General features: G+C 44.6%; 1 protein-coding gene across 1 annotated transcript in view; it reads right to left on the bottom strand.

Annotated features, from left to right (window-relative positions):
• Positions 1-2248: 2248 nt before the first annotated feature.
• Positions 2249-19999, bottom strand: part of syne1a (spectrin repeat containing, nuclear envelope 1a) — a 122161-nt gene continuing 104410 nt past the window's right edge. Inside the window, exons 133-146 of the mRNA XM_079376216.1 lie at positions 19499-19681; positions 10180-10317; positions 9569-9760; positions 9167-9467; positions 8977-9045; positions 8084-8187; positions 7865-7991; positions 7570-7781; positions 6303-6503; positions 5729-5857; positions 5205-5417; positions 4975-5067; positions 4386-4444; positions 2249-3158 (exon numbers count right to left, since the gene is read on the bottom strand). Of these exons, the coding sequence (XP_079232342.1) occupies positions 2897-3158; positions 4386-4444; positions 4975-5067; positions 5205-5417; positions 5729-5857; positions 6303-6503; positions 7570-7781; positions 7865-7991; positions 8084-8187; positions 8977-9045; positions 9167-9467; positions 9569-9760; positions 10180-10317; positions 19499-19681 (2283 nt within the window). The 3' untranslated portion in view covers positions 2249-2896. The remainder of the gene's footprint in view (positions 3159-4385; positions 4445-4974; positions 5068-5204; positions 5418-5728; positions 5858-6302; positions 6504-7569; positions 7782-7864; positions 7992-8083; positions 8188-8976; positions 9046-9166; positions 9468-9568; positions 9761-10179; positions 10318-19498; positions 19682-19999) is intronic.

Here is a 19999-nt window from a genome sequence, read left to right as displayed (position 1 = left end):
GGTCACGAATTAGAAGCAGAAAACAAGGATTTGTAAAGAAAAATGTCGGAAGATTTCACTATAACCCAAGAGGAGACTGTTTTCCTTTGCTAAATTAAGGAAAGGGTATTCTATAGTCGTAACGGCTAGCTCGGATCACGTGTCCCTTAATAACCAATCACACTACAGCCTTGACATCACTGAATTTCAGCGAGTTGTGCGTTCCAAAAGGGACATATCACCCTCCAAGGGCACTTTGGAGTGAAAACAATCATGGCCGCCATATTGAAGGGTCGTTCCAAACTGAAGTGCTCAAAACTAGCCACTTCAAAGGGCCCTTCGGAATGAAGGATTTCGAAGGGTACAACTGATGGACACTTCGGGCTCCCGTGATCCTTTGCATGAAGACGCAGAAGATACAGTTGTTTGGTCCCCTACTACACTTTTCAACTTTAAACTAAAAGTATAGTTTAGTGTAAAACATGTTGAAGATTAGCAGATAGGCTGTCGATTCATTAAATGATGAGCCGTTTCCTCTAAAAAGCTGTTTATTCAGCGTAGTGAAGCCTCTCCATTGACATCCATTAAAAAAACGGCCTGGGCTCCTATAAACGCCTGTTTCACACATGCACCGTTTGTAGTCTGTGATTTGTGTATTAAGTTGCTCAAGCAAGTGGAAACACATTTAAACACAGCATATAGACTATATTTTAAATTAAAACTTACCACTGACAGAAACAGTCAGCTCTCGTGCCTTTTACATTTAAATCTTTATTACAAATAGTCCCGCGGGTCTTGAAGAACTTTGTTTTTCTACCTCCACAAGACATATGTTGCCTTGTTTATCTAAAAGCGCACTTTTCTTTGTTTTAAACCTAGCCAAAAAGCCTGTGAAACACAGACGTTATATCTATTTTTTGTTAAATTACTACATTTTCATGTCAATCCATGTTAATTTTTACCGTAAACAAAGCTCTGTCACTTTAATTCAGCGCGTGCAGCACAGAAAACATACACCGCTCCTGGACCGCGACCGCGTGCAGTGTGAACGCTTTAATCTGTTAACAAGGGTGCGGGAAAAATACGCACTGCAAACGGAGTATGTGTGAAACAATGGTTGCAGGCTTAACTTCTAGTGACAAAAGCACCCACTTACCCCATTGTAAAGGCTTGGAGGGGCCAGGATCATTTTTAATATAACTCCGATTGGATTCGTCTGAAAGAAGTCATACATGCTTTGAGGGTGAAACACAGGCTAATTACCTTTGTTTAGGTGAACTAACCCTTTAAGCTAAATAAACAAAAAAATTAAAAGCAAAAGAAAAAAAACAATCATCATACACTAACATTTGTGACTGACAGCACAGATTTGACAGTGGAAAGTCAATGTAACGTCACCTGTTTTTAATACAGTAATTTAATAATGCTCGGTAACTAAGGTTTAAGCTTTAGTTACCAAGGATTATTAAGTCACTGTAGTGGTGTGTTATCTTAAATGTAGAAGAACTTCATATTGCAGCATCCGTGTTACACATTTTTTCCATGTTACTATTATTATATGCAGCAATAACAATAAGTTTGTATAATTACAAGCAGCGCTTAATATAAATTCTTAATATAAAACAAACTGAAAACAGGAGAAAAGTTACTCTTAGAAAAAGCAAGAAAAAAATAAAATGATGTGATATACTCTCGCAATCAGAGATATATTTATCAATAAAAATCACTGCTCTATTTTTAATGTTAAACAAGCAATTTCAACTCGAATGGGGGGGAGGGGTGCTGCTCAGTGATTAATGGTGACATAAGTGGCATATTTTTGTGCAAAGACGTTTGCTTATCAGTTGGTTAATATGACAAAAATGTTGCATCCTATTTTTTTGTGTTAAAGTGCTGTAATTGGTTTTATGGCCATGTTTTGACATGTAAATGCTGATTTTTATAAGCATTGTGAAGGCTTGAAATGAATAACGGCCTATAATCACTGGTACACATCCAATGCAGGAACTGACACTGACTGCCTTGCACTAGATTTTGCCAGATCCTCAAATCTGTGTTTGCTCATAGTCCAGTAGACTTGTATTACATTTATCAGCTATTACATTTGAAAGTTGAATGTTATGATTTGCACAGTATGTTTTAATTTTAAAGGCCCTAAATGTGAAAATGTTCATTTGTTTGAATTAATTATAAAAGGACAGAGTTGAAAAAAAAAGTCACTTTAAAATGATCCTTTTAACTAAACATAATGGGCAGACTAGCAGAATTTATATATATATTAAATGAAAAGATGCGTCTTTATTGTCAGCATTAGCAAACTGTACATACATAAATAAGCATAGACATTGTAATCATAATGTTTTTGTCACACTGTCATTGTCATAACACACAAATTAAGATACAGTAAGTAGATAGTAATAAAAAGCACGATTTCATAGAGCTACATCGGTGACTGTTTTACATTTATGGACAAAAAAAAAAGTAACTCCATGCCATAAAATAAAAATAAAATTTTAATTGCCATGCAAAATCTTATTTAAATAATATTCAAAATAACTTTTTTCTACAATTTTAAATAATAAAAAAATAAAAATAAAACACTTTCCTTAGCCTAAGCAAATAATTTTGGCCATTTTCTTGGACGGTATAAGTGCAGTACCTTATGCTTATGTCAGTGCTATTAAGTACATAATTATATACGATTTCATAGTTTTTCTTCTGTTTCCTTGGGGCAGAAACGGTTAACCAGTTTGGCTGTCCAACACTAATCTACACATTGCAATGAGTTCAATATTTCACTGTTTAGTGAAAAATGAAATTAGCAGCAGTAACTCTACATGAACAGGAACAATAGTCCATTCTGTGTCCTGCAGTGTAATATGAAGCAGATGAAGGCATTAGTAAAGTCTCCTCCTGCTCATACAGGTGGTGGGCCGTTGGTGTAACGAAGCATGGGATGAAAAGACCGGGCAAAATTGTTTGCGTGGGCACAACTGTAATCCTGCTCAGTCATCGGCACCAGACAGGTCAGACCCACTATGAGCAGCAGTAGGAGCTGCAGAGGCAGAGCCGCCCGGAGCACTCGCAGCAGAAAGGGCTGGCAGCGAGCCACAGCAGCGCCACCTTGTGACCCTGAGGAACCAGAGCGAGACGAAACGCAGCCAGAACCGCTGGGCAACCTACAAAACATCATAACACATGAACGGAGAAATGATAATGACACACAGAAATGTTGTGAGAAGCACAGAACTTCTACTATACAGTTTATAATGTGAGGGTGATTTGTTTTTAAAAAGTATCCTTTTAAATCAGTGCTTTTAGCGTTAACTAAAACTATTCAAAACTGTTGTGAAATAAAAGTAGAAATGTTGCTTTGGCAACTAACAAATAATTTTAATGTACTAAAATAACGAAAGCTAAATTGGAAATAAAAATTAAAGCTATATAGAAATAATGACGAAAACAGACAGTAAAAGTATCAACTTAAACTAAAATATAAAAGTATATGCTATTCCAAAATATAATATAATATAATTTCAGACTTTTCTCAACCCACCTGCACTGACAACTCAATTCCCATCCATCAGAAGTTTTTATCATCTGTCACTGTTTTAGTATTTGCATATATTGATAAAATTAGTCACTCACTGGCAGATGTCCATGTTTTATGGACAAATTGCACACATTAAATATTTTGTTTTTGGACAGATTACACTTCCATCAAAGACAGTTCCATATTTTGTAAAACTTCATAATATATTTCATTAAGAAGTCATAACAAACATGATATAATGCTTAACAAATCAGCAGTTCATGTGCATCTAAATATGAAAATATTAAGTTTTCAAAGCATTTCTATCTATTTAATATAAATTGAACAATACTTTGTTAAGCATTACATACATGTTATGCTTGTTAATGAAAGGTATTAGAAAGTTTTACACAATATGGCTGCTTTTCTGTATTTTCGCTAATTTTCCTATAAGGCAGAGATGAGTGTGAGAGCATCACAATGAATTATTTGCACAAACCAAAAACATCAAACTGCAAAAAACAATGAGAGCAACCAAATATGACATGGTCTGGAAAATGACTAATCAATTTCAGTATTTTCACATAGCATCAAGAATGGAGAAAGATGATGTACGCATCAGGAGTTTGAACATCGTTCAAAGGACACAAAGTTACATCGTCAGACTCAATATTATGTTCTTGTGGAAAATAACACATAAGATTACTAAGAATCCTTGACTAGGAAACAAAACAAAAAAATTCATTTCCTAAAACTCGTGTGGACTCCCACTGCAGAGGCTCTGGCCTCTGATGGTATGGATCTGGAATCAGGATCTGGATCTGGAATGAGTTCCATCATCCCCCCTGCATTCTAAAGCGCGAGAGACAGGTACCTGTGACGTGGAAGTCTGGCTGAGGATCCTGGTTCTGACACACTACATTTGCCTCGTAGCTGTTGTGCAATGAGCAAAAGGAAGGGAGGGGTAAAAGAAAGAAAGAATGTTTCAGTCCAGCAAATAAAGACAAAGCTTGTGGTGACAAGCAGAGACATATAGCCAGGCCATCAGTATAATCACAAACCAGTAACAACAAAACAAAAGGCAGCAGCAAAATAGGTGGCAATGACAAAATAAAAAATACAAGAAACCTGGCTTTCCACACAGATACCTTCAAACAAATCCACTCAAATTTAGCATGGATCGATTTGATTTAAATCATGTCTGAAAAGTAAAGCAAGTTTTTCTTGTATAAATTTCATAAGTAAAGCACTTCCACAAATAAACATCCAAAACAAAATATTTTCAGGGGGATGAGGAAGTGAGCAAATATTCCAGGGAAATTTGGCAGTGAGGAATATTAAATTGGAACCAACATTTCAAAAAATATTCCCCTGTAATAAGCTCAACCACCTCACTTTAGCAGGACAGTGACCTTCACGGCATGCCCGAAACAATATCAAAAAAGGAAGAGGGGATGCATTACCGATTGCCGTTTAGTGGAAACGCTGACCCCTGAAACAGGACTGACTGATCCAGAAGTATCTGCGTCATCCGTAACAGACCAGAGGGACGCATCCTGTGAGTTGGGTGAAGATCTAAGATTTAGCTTTGAGGTGGATGGATATTTTGGATGATGTCTAATGTTGCTTTTTTTTTTTTTAAACCGAACAAATGGTCAGTAAAGAGATGAATAAATAATGCTTGTAGACTGACCTGTCTGTTCCCAGAAGCCTGGACCTCTTTTTCTAGCAGTTCCAGGTCGGCGGCCACAGCTTTCAGGAGCAGGTGCAGACGGTTCCCGATGACATGCACCCTCTCCTGGGCCTCCAGACACTCGCTGCCATGTGACTGCACCAGCAGCTGCCCTGAGAGCTCCTGTAGACTGTCCACCTTCTGCTCAGTCTCCAACAGCTCCCGCTGGATTTGCTGCAGACAAATAGTTTCACTTGGTAAAATTAAACATTTGTTTCCAATACATTTTTGTCACATTTGGATGAACTCAAATTTCCTTAATGGAATGCTGGGTTAAAGTTCAGTAGATGAAAAAAAAAAAAGCAAGTGAACACTGTGTTCTAAGTGCCTTGACTCAAATGAAGACAAATTTTTCCAACCAGACATACTGTTTTTTTACATACTCTTTACAACATACAATGATACTGGTTGCTGGGTGAGCAGGAGGCAAAATACGTATTCAGCCCATATCCATTCATACCAAAAAGCAGTGACTTCACAGGTACCTTTAGTGCTCTGTAATGAGCTTGAAGTTTATGCCGATCTAGCCCCGATGCAATTGGGATAATCTCATTTCTCCGACGGTCGATGTTTTCCAGCCAGAGAAGAAGACCATGACTCAGCTCATGAAACTCCTGTAGAAAAGCAAAAATTATGAGAGAATGACAGTATCTGTCTCTGTGCGTTTAATTTAATTACAATACCATTCAAAAGTTTGGAATTGGTACGTTTTTTTCATGTTTTTGAAAGAAGTCTCAAGTATTTACTTGATCAAACTATTTTGAAAAATTTTATATTATAATATATTGTAAAATGGAATTTACAGCAGCCATTACTCAAGTCAAATTGTTGAAAACGGCTTTGCCGCTTACTACTTTTCTGGAAACAGTGATACTTTTTTCCAGGATTCTTTAATGAATAGAAAGTTTAATAAACAGCATTTATTTGAAATAGAAGTTTGTTGGAACATTACAAATGTCTTTATCACTTTTGATCAATACAATGCATCCTTGCTAAATAAATGTATTAATTGTCCAAAAAAAACAGTAGTGTAGATGTAGGTGCTGTCTGTGTATGTACCTGACACTGCATCAGAGAATCCTGAAGTGCTGTTCTCCAATCCTGAAGTGATTTTCCCAGTCGATCCCAGCGTGAGTTCATCTCCTTCAGTTTGGCTTTGAGAACCTGGCTCTCCTCTGAGTCTGACTGGAGTAGTGTGACACTATTTAAGTTGATGGACAGTACTTTGGACTTATGGGAATCCATTGCCTTCTGTAACTCCTGTTGAGACACAAGAGCGAAGCTTTTGTTAGAAATCGGTGCGTTAATTTTAGAGACTGCATTGTGTTACCTAGAAATGATGTGTAGTTAGGTGCAAATCTCATTTTGATTCATCTCTGTTGTTAAATTGCTCTGAATGTAAGGTTCACTTGCAGCCTTTGGACTATATACACATGTTTTAGTTTGTGTGCAAGTAAAAATAACTGGTGAAATCAGATGCTCTCAGATTTTAACTCTGTATGTGAGTCAGCGGGATGCTGTGGATTTCCTCTGGTTTATTTCTGTTGCTGACATCCTGCCCGATTTGAAATGTCAGTGTGTGTGAGCAAGACTTGTTTTACAGTGTAGACATGTGAGCAACCCACACATGGAGCCGCCAGTGCCAAATGTATCTGTTTACAGCTTGGGCATGGTTAAATATTATATTTACAGTAATATGAAATGGTTCATTTGTACTTTCAGCAATAAAGCAAACAGAAGAAATCTAATTTTTCATAAATTTTTAAGGGGGATTTTCGGTAACATGAGCACAATGACTCGACAGAAATTTAGAAAAGTTGACTGTATGCCAATGAGTAAGGTTAATTCATCATGGGTCCTACTTTTAATTTCTAATGGGCTTTTAATAGCAGTTCTTTATGTTGTAGAACGGGAAAGTCCCTATAAGTAGTGTTAACCACAGACCTTACCCATAAATCGAAAACTGCTTTTTTTTTTTAAATAAATAAATAAAACATTAGCTATTCCAGAGGGAATCCATAGCAAAATAGCCTTCAGGTTGGTTCATGACCAAACAGCCTGATTAGACATGTAACACGGTCATGTGACAATAATGTTGTTGGTTAAGTTGATGGTTCAAATATTTTAATTCTCATCTGGGTTTTAGGACTACAAACAGAACAGCTCAGTAAATCTCATTTGTGATGATTTTCAAAAGCTATGGCCAGTTGTGCAGCCCATCAACAGCATTAAAAGGGAAACACTTACTAAATCACTCAGCGAATATGCACAAACACAAATTCACATGTACAAATATATTACTGTGAACCAAGTAGGCAACACAAACCTTGAGTTTTCTAATTCTCTGCTCAATAGTGTGTATATCTGCACTAAGATTTTTCCCTCTCAGTTCTTCTAACTCCACCTCAGCCTGGCTGAGCCATGTCTCCATGGCGTCCAGGTCAGAGGTCATCTTTTGCCACAGCACCAGGTCTTCTCTCTCTTTGTGATCTGAATCAGCAGATTGGGCCTGGATCAGCTCCCAACGCTCAATGACACCTGAAATATGACAATTACCATAATAGCGTCAAATTCAAATATACACGTACTCAGCAGTCGCAGCGTTTCTGTGCTGGACTAACCTGTGCTCTGTGTCTCTGTGTTATCAGGGTTGCTTAGGCCTGACAGGTTGTCCTCTTCCTCCTCCAGCTCCCCCTCAACCCTCCTGACCGCTTTCAGACTGCCACGGCAATCATCCATTAGCCTCATCTGTGCAGAGCAAAGAAACTAATCAAACTAACTGCCAACATACTGCCACTACAGACTAAACTGACTGAGCGCCACACTGAATCTGTACTCACATAGCCCATGTAAGAGGTGTCGTGGCCAGCCATAGTGCCATCTGTCTCCTGGAGGTTGTATCGGCTGGTGTCCATCATATTGTCTAATAATCGAACTGCTTCACCTGCAGGAATTAATGTAAAGATTAACGTGGGATGTCACATGACCACCTTTAAAATAAGGATTATTCTGAAATACAGTCATTCTTTGATCACATTGTGAGTGTATTAGGAGTTTTGTAAAGCTTTACATGTTAAGTTTTAATCACGTTATTCGTTGGAAATGGAATGTGAACATTATACATCATTTGTTTTATATGCCGAATGCTGACAATTCAGTTTTGCCATTACAAGAATAAATTACATCTTAAAATAAATTAAAATAGAAAACAGTTATTTTAAATTGTAATGTTTCACAATATTACTGTATTTTCGATTAAATAAATGCATCCTTGGCTAGCACAAGAAACCTTAAGAGACTTAAAAACATTTTTTTTTTTTTTTTTAATCTTAGCAACACCAAACTTTTGAAAGGTAGTGTAGGTGTAATTACTTTTGTTAACCTCACATCATCAAATATGAGGTTAACAAAAGTAATTACTTTAATTACTGGGTTTTATCTCCTCTACTGACATTGTTGAAGTCAATACCAATACAATATCTCAAACTATTTCCACTGGACTACGCTTGGAATCTCTTGTTTTTCTCATCAAATTCTTTTGGTTTATTGAAGGTGCTTTAAAACTTTTTTTCTCTTCATTTTTTCTCATCTAATGCCGATTAGTAGTAGACCAGATCTGTCAGAATTTTTGCCATGCATTGTTTTAGAATTCATGCAATAGTGCAATTCATTCAATACGATAGCATGCAGTGTAGTTTAGCATTAATTTAGCATGCAGCAACTTATTGCCTACCAGAGGAGGACCTCAATGTGTTTTCTGTTAATTTTATATAAGCTTCAGGGCTCTCAGGAATCACTACATCTGTGGAAAAAGAGATACACAACAAAAAATACCAACAGTTTACAGAGAAGACCTGCTCAGGGTGGTGGGCACTCAGGTGGAGCATTATCTCATGAACATCCTTTTGGTCAAACACACTCACCTGTAAGTGCTGTAGTGGCCAAACACAGTAACTCCTCATCCTCATCTTTTTGTCTGCCCCGTTGTGCAGACATGGTATGGCCCATGGGGTCCAGGTCATAGTCGTGGTCCCATTCCAGAGGGATGGAGTCTACACTGGCAGGGGTGTCCCGGCCCGAGCCGTTTGTGCGAACAGGAGCAGTGCCAGCTGAAGGTGGTCTGCTAGATGTCTGGGACATTGTACCATCCTCACCCCACTGAAGGTCTGAGAGGTCACCTGGCTCGAATTCATGATCTGAGCCTTCACACTCATCATCGGTTATCTGCGAATGAAAGGCAGCATAAAAGTGAGAGCCACCTTTACACAGGCAAAGCAAAACCTGAGACAAATAAGAGTGCATGCATGTCTGAAGTTGTGTCTTACTGGCAGGCGTGTGAGTTTCCGATAGTAGCGCTCCACCCGACCAAACACCTCCCTACAGTATCTCTGCAGCTCATCCAGCTCCTCCTCTATGACAGCAGCATCCAGAGGCTCGCTCTTCTCCATCAGCACCTCCCCCTGCCCAAACACACTCTCCATCTTCCCCATGTTCAGACTGATCTCCTGCTGGAACGCCTATGAAGTGACAAGTAATTTTGAATAAAATTGAAAAGTAAATGTTTTAAAGAACAAGTTAAAATAATTCTGCTTGAGCGTTTCCTAGGTCTAAAATACATATCATGCATGTTAGTGAATTGTCAGTGTATAAAACTCTATATAATTTTTTTTGGGCTATAAGGAATATTCAAATTCTCACTCAAATAACCTTAAACATTTACCTGTCTGGTTTAAGAAAATGCATTCTTGTGCATTTAATTTGACTGGACAGCATAAGGACTGACAGGAAATAATGGATTAGGACTGGGACTCAAACTCAAGTCACCCCGAAGCACTGCTTTGCCAAATGTTGGCGTGCTGCCCACAAGGCTATAGCTCATACATGCTCATATATTTAGTTTAAATGTAAATTACTCATGTATGCTCACAGCCCTTACCTTTAGTTGTCTGATCTTGGCCTGAACGTCACACTCTGAGAAATGCTCAATGTTGGTGAGCTGCAAGTCCATCTCAGTCAGCCATACCAGAATACCATCTCGGGCTGTTTCAAACTCCTCTCGCTGACCAATAAAATGCTGCAGGACAAAAGAAGAACAAGTCAATTAATCATGCTGCTTCTCTATATATTTTAGGTTCTGGTGACTTCAGTGTCACTTGATTCTTCAGAAATCATTCTAATATGCTGTTTTGGTTATTTTCCTCTGATTTCAAAGTTGAAAATAATTTCGAGCAAACAGTAATGTATTCTTTGATGAATGGAAAGTTTGAAAGAGCAGCATTTATTTGAAATAGAAATATTTTGTAACATAATAAATGTCTTTACTGTCACTTAATGTCACACGGGATAGTGACTCTGGTACATCTAGAGGACAATAATTCCAGTGAATTACATCGGACTGGTTTTAGAGGTAAATCCACTTTTGTTCCTTTCAAAAATAGAAATGCGTCTTTGGACACTTATTGTAAGCTTGTAGACAGTGATGTATCTATATTAAAATCTAAAATACAATACAAACTTGCTCATAATTTGACAAAGGCACAATTGTTGGAATTGGAATCACTTAAAAAAGATTTGTGTATAGTGATTCCAAGTGCTGATAAAGGTGGAGCAGTGGTGATTTTAGATCGAAAAGACTAAGGATTTCAAATTCAGAGACAACTTTCTAATTCAGTTTTTTATAAAAAATTGAGTATGAATCCTTTGGCTCATTTTAAGATATCTGTACACAATACTTTACAACTCTTTGTAGATTCAGGTCTGTTGACAAAAGATGAATATGAATATATGGGTGTTGAATATCCGATTACACCGGTACTATACACTCAGACAAAAATTCACAAACCATATAGGGAAATCCCTTCTGGGAGACCCATAGTGGCAGAAACTGGGTCACTTACAGAAAAAATTTCTGCTTTTGTTGACTTTCATCTACAACCTTTAGTCACATCTTTACCATCCTATATTAAAGACACGATGGATTTTATTGAATTTATGAATAATGTGAAATGACCTGATCATCCTGTTTTTCTAGTGACCATGGATGTTGAATCGCTTTACACCAATGTTCAATTTCAGGGAGGGGCTAGAAGCAATTTAATTTTTTCTCAATCAACGTCTTTGTCAGGTACCAAGTACTGCATGTGACCTGGCAAAATTGGTGCTTTCGCACAATTATTTTTTGTTTGGGTCAGATTATTATTTGCAGATTTCAGGGGTTAGCATGGGTTCCAAGATGGCCCCAAGCTTTGTATCCTTATTTTGTGGGATGTTTGAACATCAGTTTGTGTTAAACCCTGGAGCAAATGATTTTTTGAGACACATTGTTCTATGGAAACGATATATTGAAGATGTCTTTTTAATATGGAGTGGTACTGAATCAGAGTTACTGGAGTTTCATAGTTTGGTAAACAATAAGTGTAGTGCGCTGAAATTTACGATTGAATTTCATCAAGAGAAAATGAATTTTTTGGATGTGCTTGTTCCCTATCTGTCGGTCACTACGAGTTATGTCGTGACGACATTAGGGGATTTACTTGAGAGCCCCGACTGCCTCTGATAAGAGAAAACGCCAATGAAATTTGGCTAGTGGATTTTGCATACCTGAGCCACTCCCCGTGCATACGGGTATAAAAGGGCGACAGGTGCATCCACTCATCAGATTTTTGCTTCGGAGCCGAGTGGATGAGAAATCTTCAAAACAGATCAGATCTCCACAAAGCCGTCTGCCTCGAAGTTTGTTCCTGGGTGGCGTTACGGTGCAGACAGCGGTGTCCCTGCAGCAGCGATTCCCCTGGGCACTTCACCTGAAAGAGCAAATTTCTAAAACACTGGGCGGTTCGCGTCTTTTTAAAGATGCCGTTCCGTCCGTGTTCTCTTGGTTGCGGTCGCTTCCTGTCCTCGGATGACGGTCACGAGCGTTGTCTTCAGTGTCTGGGCATCCAGCACGCTGAAGATGCGTTTGTGGATGAGTCATGCGCCTGTTGTGGGCGTATGAACATGGCAACGCTGCGTTCTCGCCTTTCCTTTCTGAAAGGATTGGCACCCTCTGCCGCCACCCGTCCCGGTCTCTCTGGCTCGAGCAGAGGACCGCCGGCTGGCGCTCTGGGAGATCTGAGGGTGACGGTAAGAGCTTCTCCGCCGGGCACGTCCCCGCGGACCTCTTACTCCTCCCGCAGCGCTTGTTCCGTCCGGTTCCCGAGTGATTTCGCTGGTTCGCCTCACGGGGCCGCCAGCATTTCATTCGGTGCGCCGCCCGAGGATCAGATGTCGATCGCGGCATCGGGGGATGGGCTTTCGTCCTCTGAGGATGAACGATCGGCGGGGCTGCCCCCCTCGGGTGTTGTCGCCACTGCCGATCCGGACCCAGAGCTGACGGCCATGCTTGCCCGGGCAGCCGTGAGTATCGGGCTGGAGGTCAACAGACCGCCCAGTCCCGAGCCCTCGCGGCTGGATGATTGGTTCATCGGCGCAAAACGCGACCAGCGGCCGCACTTTGCCCCGGTGCCTTTCTTCCCGGAGGTGCATGAGGAGCTGACGAAGTCGTGGACGGCCCCTTTCTCGGCCAGAAGCCGCTCGTCTCCCTCCTCCGTCCTCACTACCCTCGATGGCGGGGCGGCCAGGGGGTACGTGGATATTCCCCAGGTGGAGAGAGCGGTTGCGGTGCACCTGTGCCCGCAAAACGCCGCCACCTGGAGGAATCGTCCGCGTCTCCCGTCCAAAGCCTGTAAGCTGACGGCCGCACTCGCCGCCAAGGCCTACAGCGCTGCGGGCCAGGCCGCCTCTGCCCTGCATGCCATGGCCATCCTGCAAGTTCACCAGGCCAAGGCACTAAAACAAATGCACGAGGGTAGTCCCGACCCGGGGTTGATGCAGGAGCTGCGCACAGCGACTGACTTCGCTCTCCGGGCGACGAAAGTCACGGCGCGGTCCCTCGGGAAGGCGATGTCCACGTTAGTGGTCCAAGAGCGCCATCTCTGGCTCAATCTGGCCGAGATGAAGGACGTCGACAAAGTACGCTTTCTCGACGCCTCCATCTCCCAGACGGGGCTATTTGGCGACACTGTCGAGGGTTTTGCCCAGCAATTCTCGGCAGTACAAAAGCAGACGGAGGCAATTCAGCACATCCTCCCTAAACGGCGGGATGCTCCAGCTGCCACCGCTGGCCCAAGGGCCAGGCCCCAGTCTGCTGGTCGCCGTGGGCGCCCTCCTGCGTCCTCCAGAGCTGCTCCGCCCCGTGCTGAGTCGTCACCTAGGCCGGTGCGTCGAGCCTCTCGCAGGAGTGCGGCGCCCCCTGCGCCTCAGCCGGCCGCCAAGTCCTCCAGGAAGACGACAAAGCGGCCCTGACGCGCACAACCCGGAGATGGAGGAATTTGCTCTTTCCCAGGAGACGACGAGGCTAGCGTCGCTCCTTCCCCCGGAGGAGGGCCGGGTGGAGAATCCTGTGTTTTCTTTTCTTTCTGTTCCGCCACTGGCTCAAGGGCCAGTGGTACCCACATTGTCAAAGAAAGAGCAATTTCCCTTCCCTCCGGGTTCCCAGGTCTGCGGGCTGACAGTGTGCGACGCAATGCCTCCTCACTCTCACCCGAGACCCATATTGCCAGTGGCCAAGAGAGTGCGGTCTGGGGACGCGATGCCTCCCCGCGCACCTCTAGCCAGTCCCCCCGGGGACTTAGGGAGTTTTGTGGGGATGAGTCAGAACGCACTGCCTTCTGTTCCATCCAACCTTACTCCCCCTCGCTGCACCACTGCGGGCACGTCGATTGGGCCTTTGGTGCCGCTTGCACGGTATCTGGGGGCGTGGCTTGCGCTACCCAGCCCGTCTCGCTGGCTCATTCGCACAGTTCGACTCGGCTATGCGATTCAGTTCGCCAGGCGGCCGCCCAGGTTCAGCGGCATCCTCGAGACTTCGGTGGCAGTCCGAGATGCACCTGTCCTGCGCGAGGAGATTGCTGTCCTTCTGGCAAAGGGTGCAATCGAGCCGGTCCCTCCAGCCGAGATGAGGCAGGGGTTTTACAGCCCCTACTTCATCGTGCCCAAGAAAGGCGGTGGCCTTCGGCCAATCCTGGACCTGCGAGTCTTGAATCGGGCCCTACACAAGCTCCCGTTCAAGATGTTGACGCAGATGAGTTCACTCCGTGGATTGGTTTGCAGCGATCGACCTGAAGGACGCTTACTCTCATGTCTCGATTCGCCCTCGACACAGGCCGTTCCTACGGTTTGCGTTCGAGGGGTGGGCATGGCAGTACAGGGTCCTCCCCTTCGGGCTCTCCCTGTCTCCCCGTGCCTTCACGAAGGTGGCGGAGGGCGCCCTTGCCCCGTTACGGGAAGTGGGCGTCAGGATCCTCAACTATCTCGATGATTGGCTCATCCTGGCCCGATCGCGAGAACAGTTGGGTGGTCACAGGGACCTGGTGCTCCGGCACCTCAGCCAGTTGGGGCTTCGGGTCAACTGGGAAAAGAGCAAGCTCTCCCCCGTGCAGAGAATCTCTTTTCTCGGTGTGGAGTTAGACTCTGTGAGTATGATGGCACGTCTCTCGGACGAGCGTGCCCAATCAGTGCTGAACTGCCTGAGTTCCTTCAGAGGCAGGACAGTGGTTCCGCTGAAACAGTTTCAGCAGCTCCTGGGGCATATGGCATCCGTAGCCGCAGTCACGCCGCTCGGGTTGCTTCATATGAGACCACTTCAGCACTGGTTACACTCACGGGTCCCGAGATGGGCATGGCGCCGCGGGACACGTCGTGTCACCATCACGCTATCGTGTCGCCGCTCTTTCAGCCCCTGGTCGGACCTTGCCTTCCTACGGGCCGGGGTGCCCTTAGGACAAGTGTCCCGGCATGTTGTTGTCACCACAGATGCCTCCAGTATGGGCTGGGGCGCTACATGCAACGGGCAGGCAGCCTCGGGGCTCTGGATGGGGCCTCGACTGCTTTGGCACTTCAACTGCCTAGAGCTGTTGGCAGTGCATCTGGCCTTAAAGCAGTTCCGGCCACTGCTCCTAGGCCAGCACGTGTTGGTCCGCACGGACAACACTGCGGCTGTTTCGTACATCAACCGGCAGGGAGGTCTACGATCACGCCGCATGTCACAGCTCGCCCGCCATCTCCTCCTCTGGAGTCAGTCACAGCTCAAATCGCTGCGCGCCGTCCACATTCCGGGGGAGCTCAATCGTGCAGCCGACGCGCTCTCACGACAGCTCACTTCCCCGGAGAATGGCGACTCCATCCCGAGACGATCCGGCTGATTTGGAGTCGATTCGGGGAAGCTCAGGTAGACCTGTTTGCTTCCCGCAAGTCCTCCCACTGCCAGCTGTATTCCCCCTGGCCGAGGCCCCCCCCCGGCACGGACGCACTGGCACACAGCTGGCCTCGGGCTCTGCGCAAGTATGCGTTTCCCCCAGTGAGCCTGATCGCACAGACACTGTGCAAGGTCAGGGAGGACGAGGAGCAGGTCTTGTTGGTTGCGCCATATTGGCCCACCCGGACCTGATTTCCGGAACTCACCCTCCTCGCGACAGCCCCTCCCTGGCGCATCCCTCTGAGGAAGGACCTTCTTTCTCAGGGGCTCGGCACCATACGGCACCCGCGTCCGGCTCTGTGGAACCGCCATGTGCGGCTCCTGGATGGGACGCGGCAGACTTGAGTGGCCTGCCACAGGCTGAAGTGGAGTCTGTTCGCGGACTGGTGTTCTTCTCGGCGGGAGGACCCCCGAAGATGCACGATTGGAGTGGTGCTTTCTTTCCTGCAAGAGAGGTTGGAGCGCGGGCTGTCACCCTCCACCTTGAAAGTGTACGTGGCTGCTATTGCGGCCCATCACGATGCAGTGGACGGCCGGTCCCTGGGGAAGCACGATCTCATCGTGAGGTTCCTGAGGGGTGCCAGAAGGTTAAATCCTCCTAGGCCACCCCTGATGCCCTCCCGGGATCTCTCTATTGTCCTGGCTGGACTTCAGAGAGGTCCCTTTGAGCCGCTGGACTCAGTCGAGCTGAAATTCCTGTCGGCCAAGACAGCGCTCCTGACCGCGCTCACTTCCATCAAGAGGGTCGGGGACCTTCAAGCATTTTCGGTAAGCGAAGAGTGCCTTGTGTTTGGGCCGGCCTACTCTCACGTTGTCCTGAGACCCCGGCCTGGATACGTGCCTAAGGTTCCCACCACGCCTTTCCGCGATCAGGTGGTGAACCTGCAAGCACTGCCCTCGGAGGAGGCAGACCCAGCCTTGGCGTTGCTGTGTCCCGTAAGAGCGCTGCGCATATACGTGGACCGCACCCGGAGCTTCAGAAGCTCTGAGCAGCTCTTTGTCTGCCACGGAGGTCAGCAGAAAGGGAAGGCTGTCTCCAAGCAGAGGTTGGCCCACTGGATAGTGGATGCCATCGCCTTGGCGTACCAATCCCAAGGCGAGCCGTGCCCCCTCGGGGTGAGGGCTCACTCCACACGGAGTGTTGCCTCCTCCTATGCGCTGGCGCACGGCGCCTCTTTGGCAGACATCTGTAGAGCTGCGGGCTGGGCGACACCGAACACCTTCGCGAGATTTTACAGTCTCCGCGTTGAGCCAGTCTCTTCCCGTGTGTTGGGTAACAGGTAAGTGGCGGGAAGAGTTGGCCGGTGTCACGCTTGCTGCGCCATTCCCCCTTACCCGGGGATACGAGCGCCTATTCTCTCCTCCAGTTAGTTCCCCGAACGGCGAACCCTGGCGGAGTTCCTCCAGCACCCCCGGCAGTCAGGCTGGGCGGAGCAGTCTGACGCCAGGCCCAGTACCGGTGTTAGCTTGCCCGGGTCTCCGGTCAGCCCCTGTACTCGGCTAGGTGCCCGTGCGGCCTGATTCCCTTCGGGTGATCCCACACGTGTATTCATCCACGGTACGGTTTCCCTCATGGTAAACCCGTGTCTTCCCTTTGACAGAGCTCTGTCAGGCCCTGCTGGCAGCCTTCCTCCCTTCTCCTAGGTAGGATCTGCCCCAGGGTCCAGGCGTATGTAGCACTGCCCCAGGCTTGGGCCAGTCCATACCAGTGTCTCCACACGTTACCTCCCTTCGGGCAGGGTGTGGCCTCCGTAGCGCCCTTCTCCGGAAGGCTCGCTTCCCCGTCGTTACTGCCGGGCTGTAACAACAAACAGGAAAGACTTGAAGCAATCTTTCATAGAAGGTCGAAATCCCTTCCGATTTCTGGGGAAAGGAACAGCGGCTTGGCTATCTCCAGCAGCAATGTACTCAGTGGTCCCTGCGGGCACCAAGGTTAGCGAATTTGCGCTGGGGCGACGGGAAGGTTGCGACCTTCGCATCGCATTTGTCTGTCACGCGCTAGCTTGTCAACATCTGCATGCCACAAGGTCGTGACGGGGTTCAGGTTGTGGCGCTTTCCATAGACCCCTAATGTCGTCACGACATAACTCGTAGTGACCGACAGATAGGGAACGTCTCGGTTACGTACGTAACCCTCGTTCCCTGATGGAGGGAACGGAGACGTTATGTCCCCATGCCACAATCTTGAACCAGCGCTGGTTGCCAGGGACACGTTCTCGGCTCCTCAGCGGAAAACCTGATGAGTGGATGCACCTGTCGCCCTTTTATACCCGTATGCACGGGGAGTGGCTCAGGTATGCAAAATCCACTAGCCAAATTTCATTGGCGTTTTCTCTTATCAGAGGCAGTCGGGGCTCTCAAGTAAATCCCCTAATGTCGTCACGACATAACGTCTCCGTTCCCTCCATCAGGGAACGAGGGTTACGTACGTAACCGAGACGTTCTTCGCACTGCATCGGGCATTGAAACTACTTTGTATCGCAAACCTACTGACCATAATACCATCTTGCACGGCCAATCTTACCATCCTGTGTCATTAAAGCACTCGTTACCAATTTCACAACTTAGTCGTATTCGTCGTATTTGCAGCAGTGATGAAGATTTTCGACAGCAATCACAAATCTTATCGGAGAGATTCAGAAAAAGATCACATCGAGAAGAGTGGATCCAGTCTGCAGTGAGTCGTTTTAAAGATGTCACAACAAGAGAGTCTCATTAAAAAACAGAACAATTTTGACCGTCAGATTAATTGTTGCATTCAATATTCGCCTGTTTCGAAGGACATTAATAATGTTTTATTGAAACACTGGCATATTGTAGAGAGTGATCCCAGTCTCAAGAAATGTTTTGATAAACCACCTCGTTTAGTGTATAAGAAAACACATAATCTTCAAAATATCTTGGTCAGATCTGACTTGAAACCTGCTCCTCATTTCTTGAACAAAATACCACATGGGAATTACAGATGTGGTAATTGTCAACAGTGCAATTTCACATACAAGACGTTGACCTTTACACATCCTCACACGGCAAAAACCTTTAAATTTCGGGGCACTATCTCGTTTAAGACGGCTAATGTTATTTACTTGTTGCGTCGCCCTTGTGGCTTATGTTATATTGGAAAGACTAGTAGACCTCTGAAAATTCGTATTTCTGAACATCGGTGTGCTATTAGACATTGCGATCCAAAAAGTCCAGTAGCTCAGCATTTTGCAAATTCGAGACACTCCGTTTCCACTCTTCAGTACATAGGAATAGAGGTAGTCAAGTGTCCATGGCGCGGTGGTGATATTAATAAACTACTTTTACAAAGTGAGGCTTTTTGGATTTTTACATTAGATACGTTGTCTCCTAGAGGATTAAATGAGGACTTTGATATCCGTCCATTTCTATAAATGATACAATATCTATTTATTCATATAGCTCTAATAAAGGTTTTGATGGTACTAGTTGAATTTATGTACGTAGGCAGGTATCTATTAATGCTGTTGAATTGTATATTGAGAATTGTATTTTGCATAGCTTTATATGTTCTGTTTTTCTTTTTTCTTTATATTATTGTTTTGGTTTATTTGTTGGGGTATTATTATTATGATAGTATTGTGTTAGGTCATATGACCTTTGATCACCTGGAGGTATAAAGAGTGGCATATCAGTGTTGTTCATTTGTCTGATGAAGAGCCTGCGTGCTCGAAACGTCACACGCTATGCGATAGTTTTTTAATAAAAATCTTTTTATATTTTTTGGAGCTTTGGTGTTGCCGACTTTGCATTCTTAATATTGTACTTGTTTTTTAGTCGAGCACACATTTGAGATCGATGTGCGTGCTTGCTTTCTCTTTACTGTCACTTAATAAATTTAATGTGTCCATGCTGAATGATTTTTTTTTTTCTTTAAATTTTTTTTTACTGACACCAAACTCTTGAAAGGTAGTGTATAGGATATAACTGATAATATCACCTTGAGTCTGCGCAAGATGGCAGCTACTCTCCTCTGTAGTACATCCCAGCGTCGGTTCCCATCATGCACCATTTGTCTTAGATGGCATGATGAATCTGTGCGGTTCTCACGTGCCAGCCTTCGATACTGCTTATTGATCAGCTCCAGCTGGGTCAGACACTCCTGTACCTGCCTCTGAAACGCCTGTGATGCAAATAACACCATTACACTGTGCAAACAAAATATTAAATTCACACAAAAACTGGAAAAACTGCAAACTACACCATGGTTAAGTGCATATTTAAAAAAATCATTAGCATTTGTTGTAGTCATTAACGACACTTTGAAAATGATAAAAAACTGAAGGTTGAAGTAGACTGCACTGTCGCCACTGGATGCCAGCAGTGATCTTTTTTTTTCTTTCCCAACAGTATTCAGTTAATTATCTGTCTTTTTGTATTCAGGCCTTATTCTCAATTATCTTCTTGACTCACTACCTCAACCTTATTAACCCTCTTTGTG

This window comes from Barbus barbus (genome assembly GCF_936440315.1).
Source record: "Barbus barbus genome assembly, chromosome: 24".
Lineage (NCBI taxonomy): Eukaryota > Metazoa > Chordata > Actinopteri > Cypriniformes > Cyprinidae > Barbus > Barbus barbus.
This window is presented reverse-complemented; position numbering and strand designations above follow the sequence as displayed.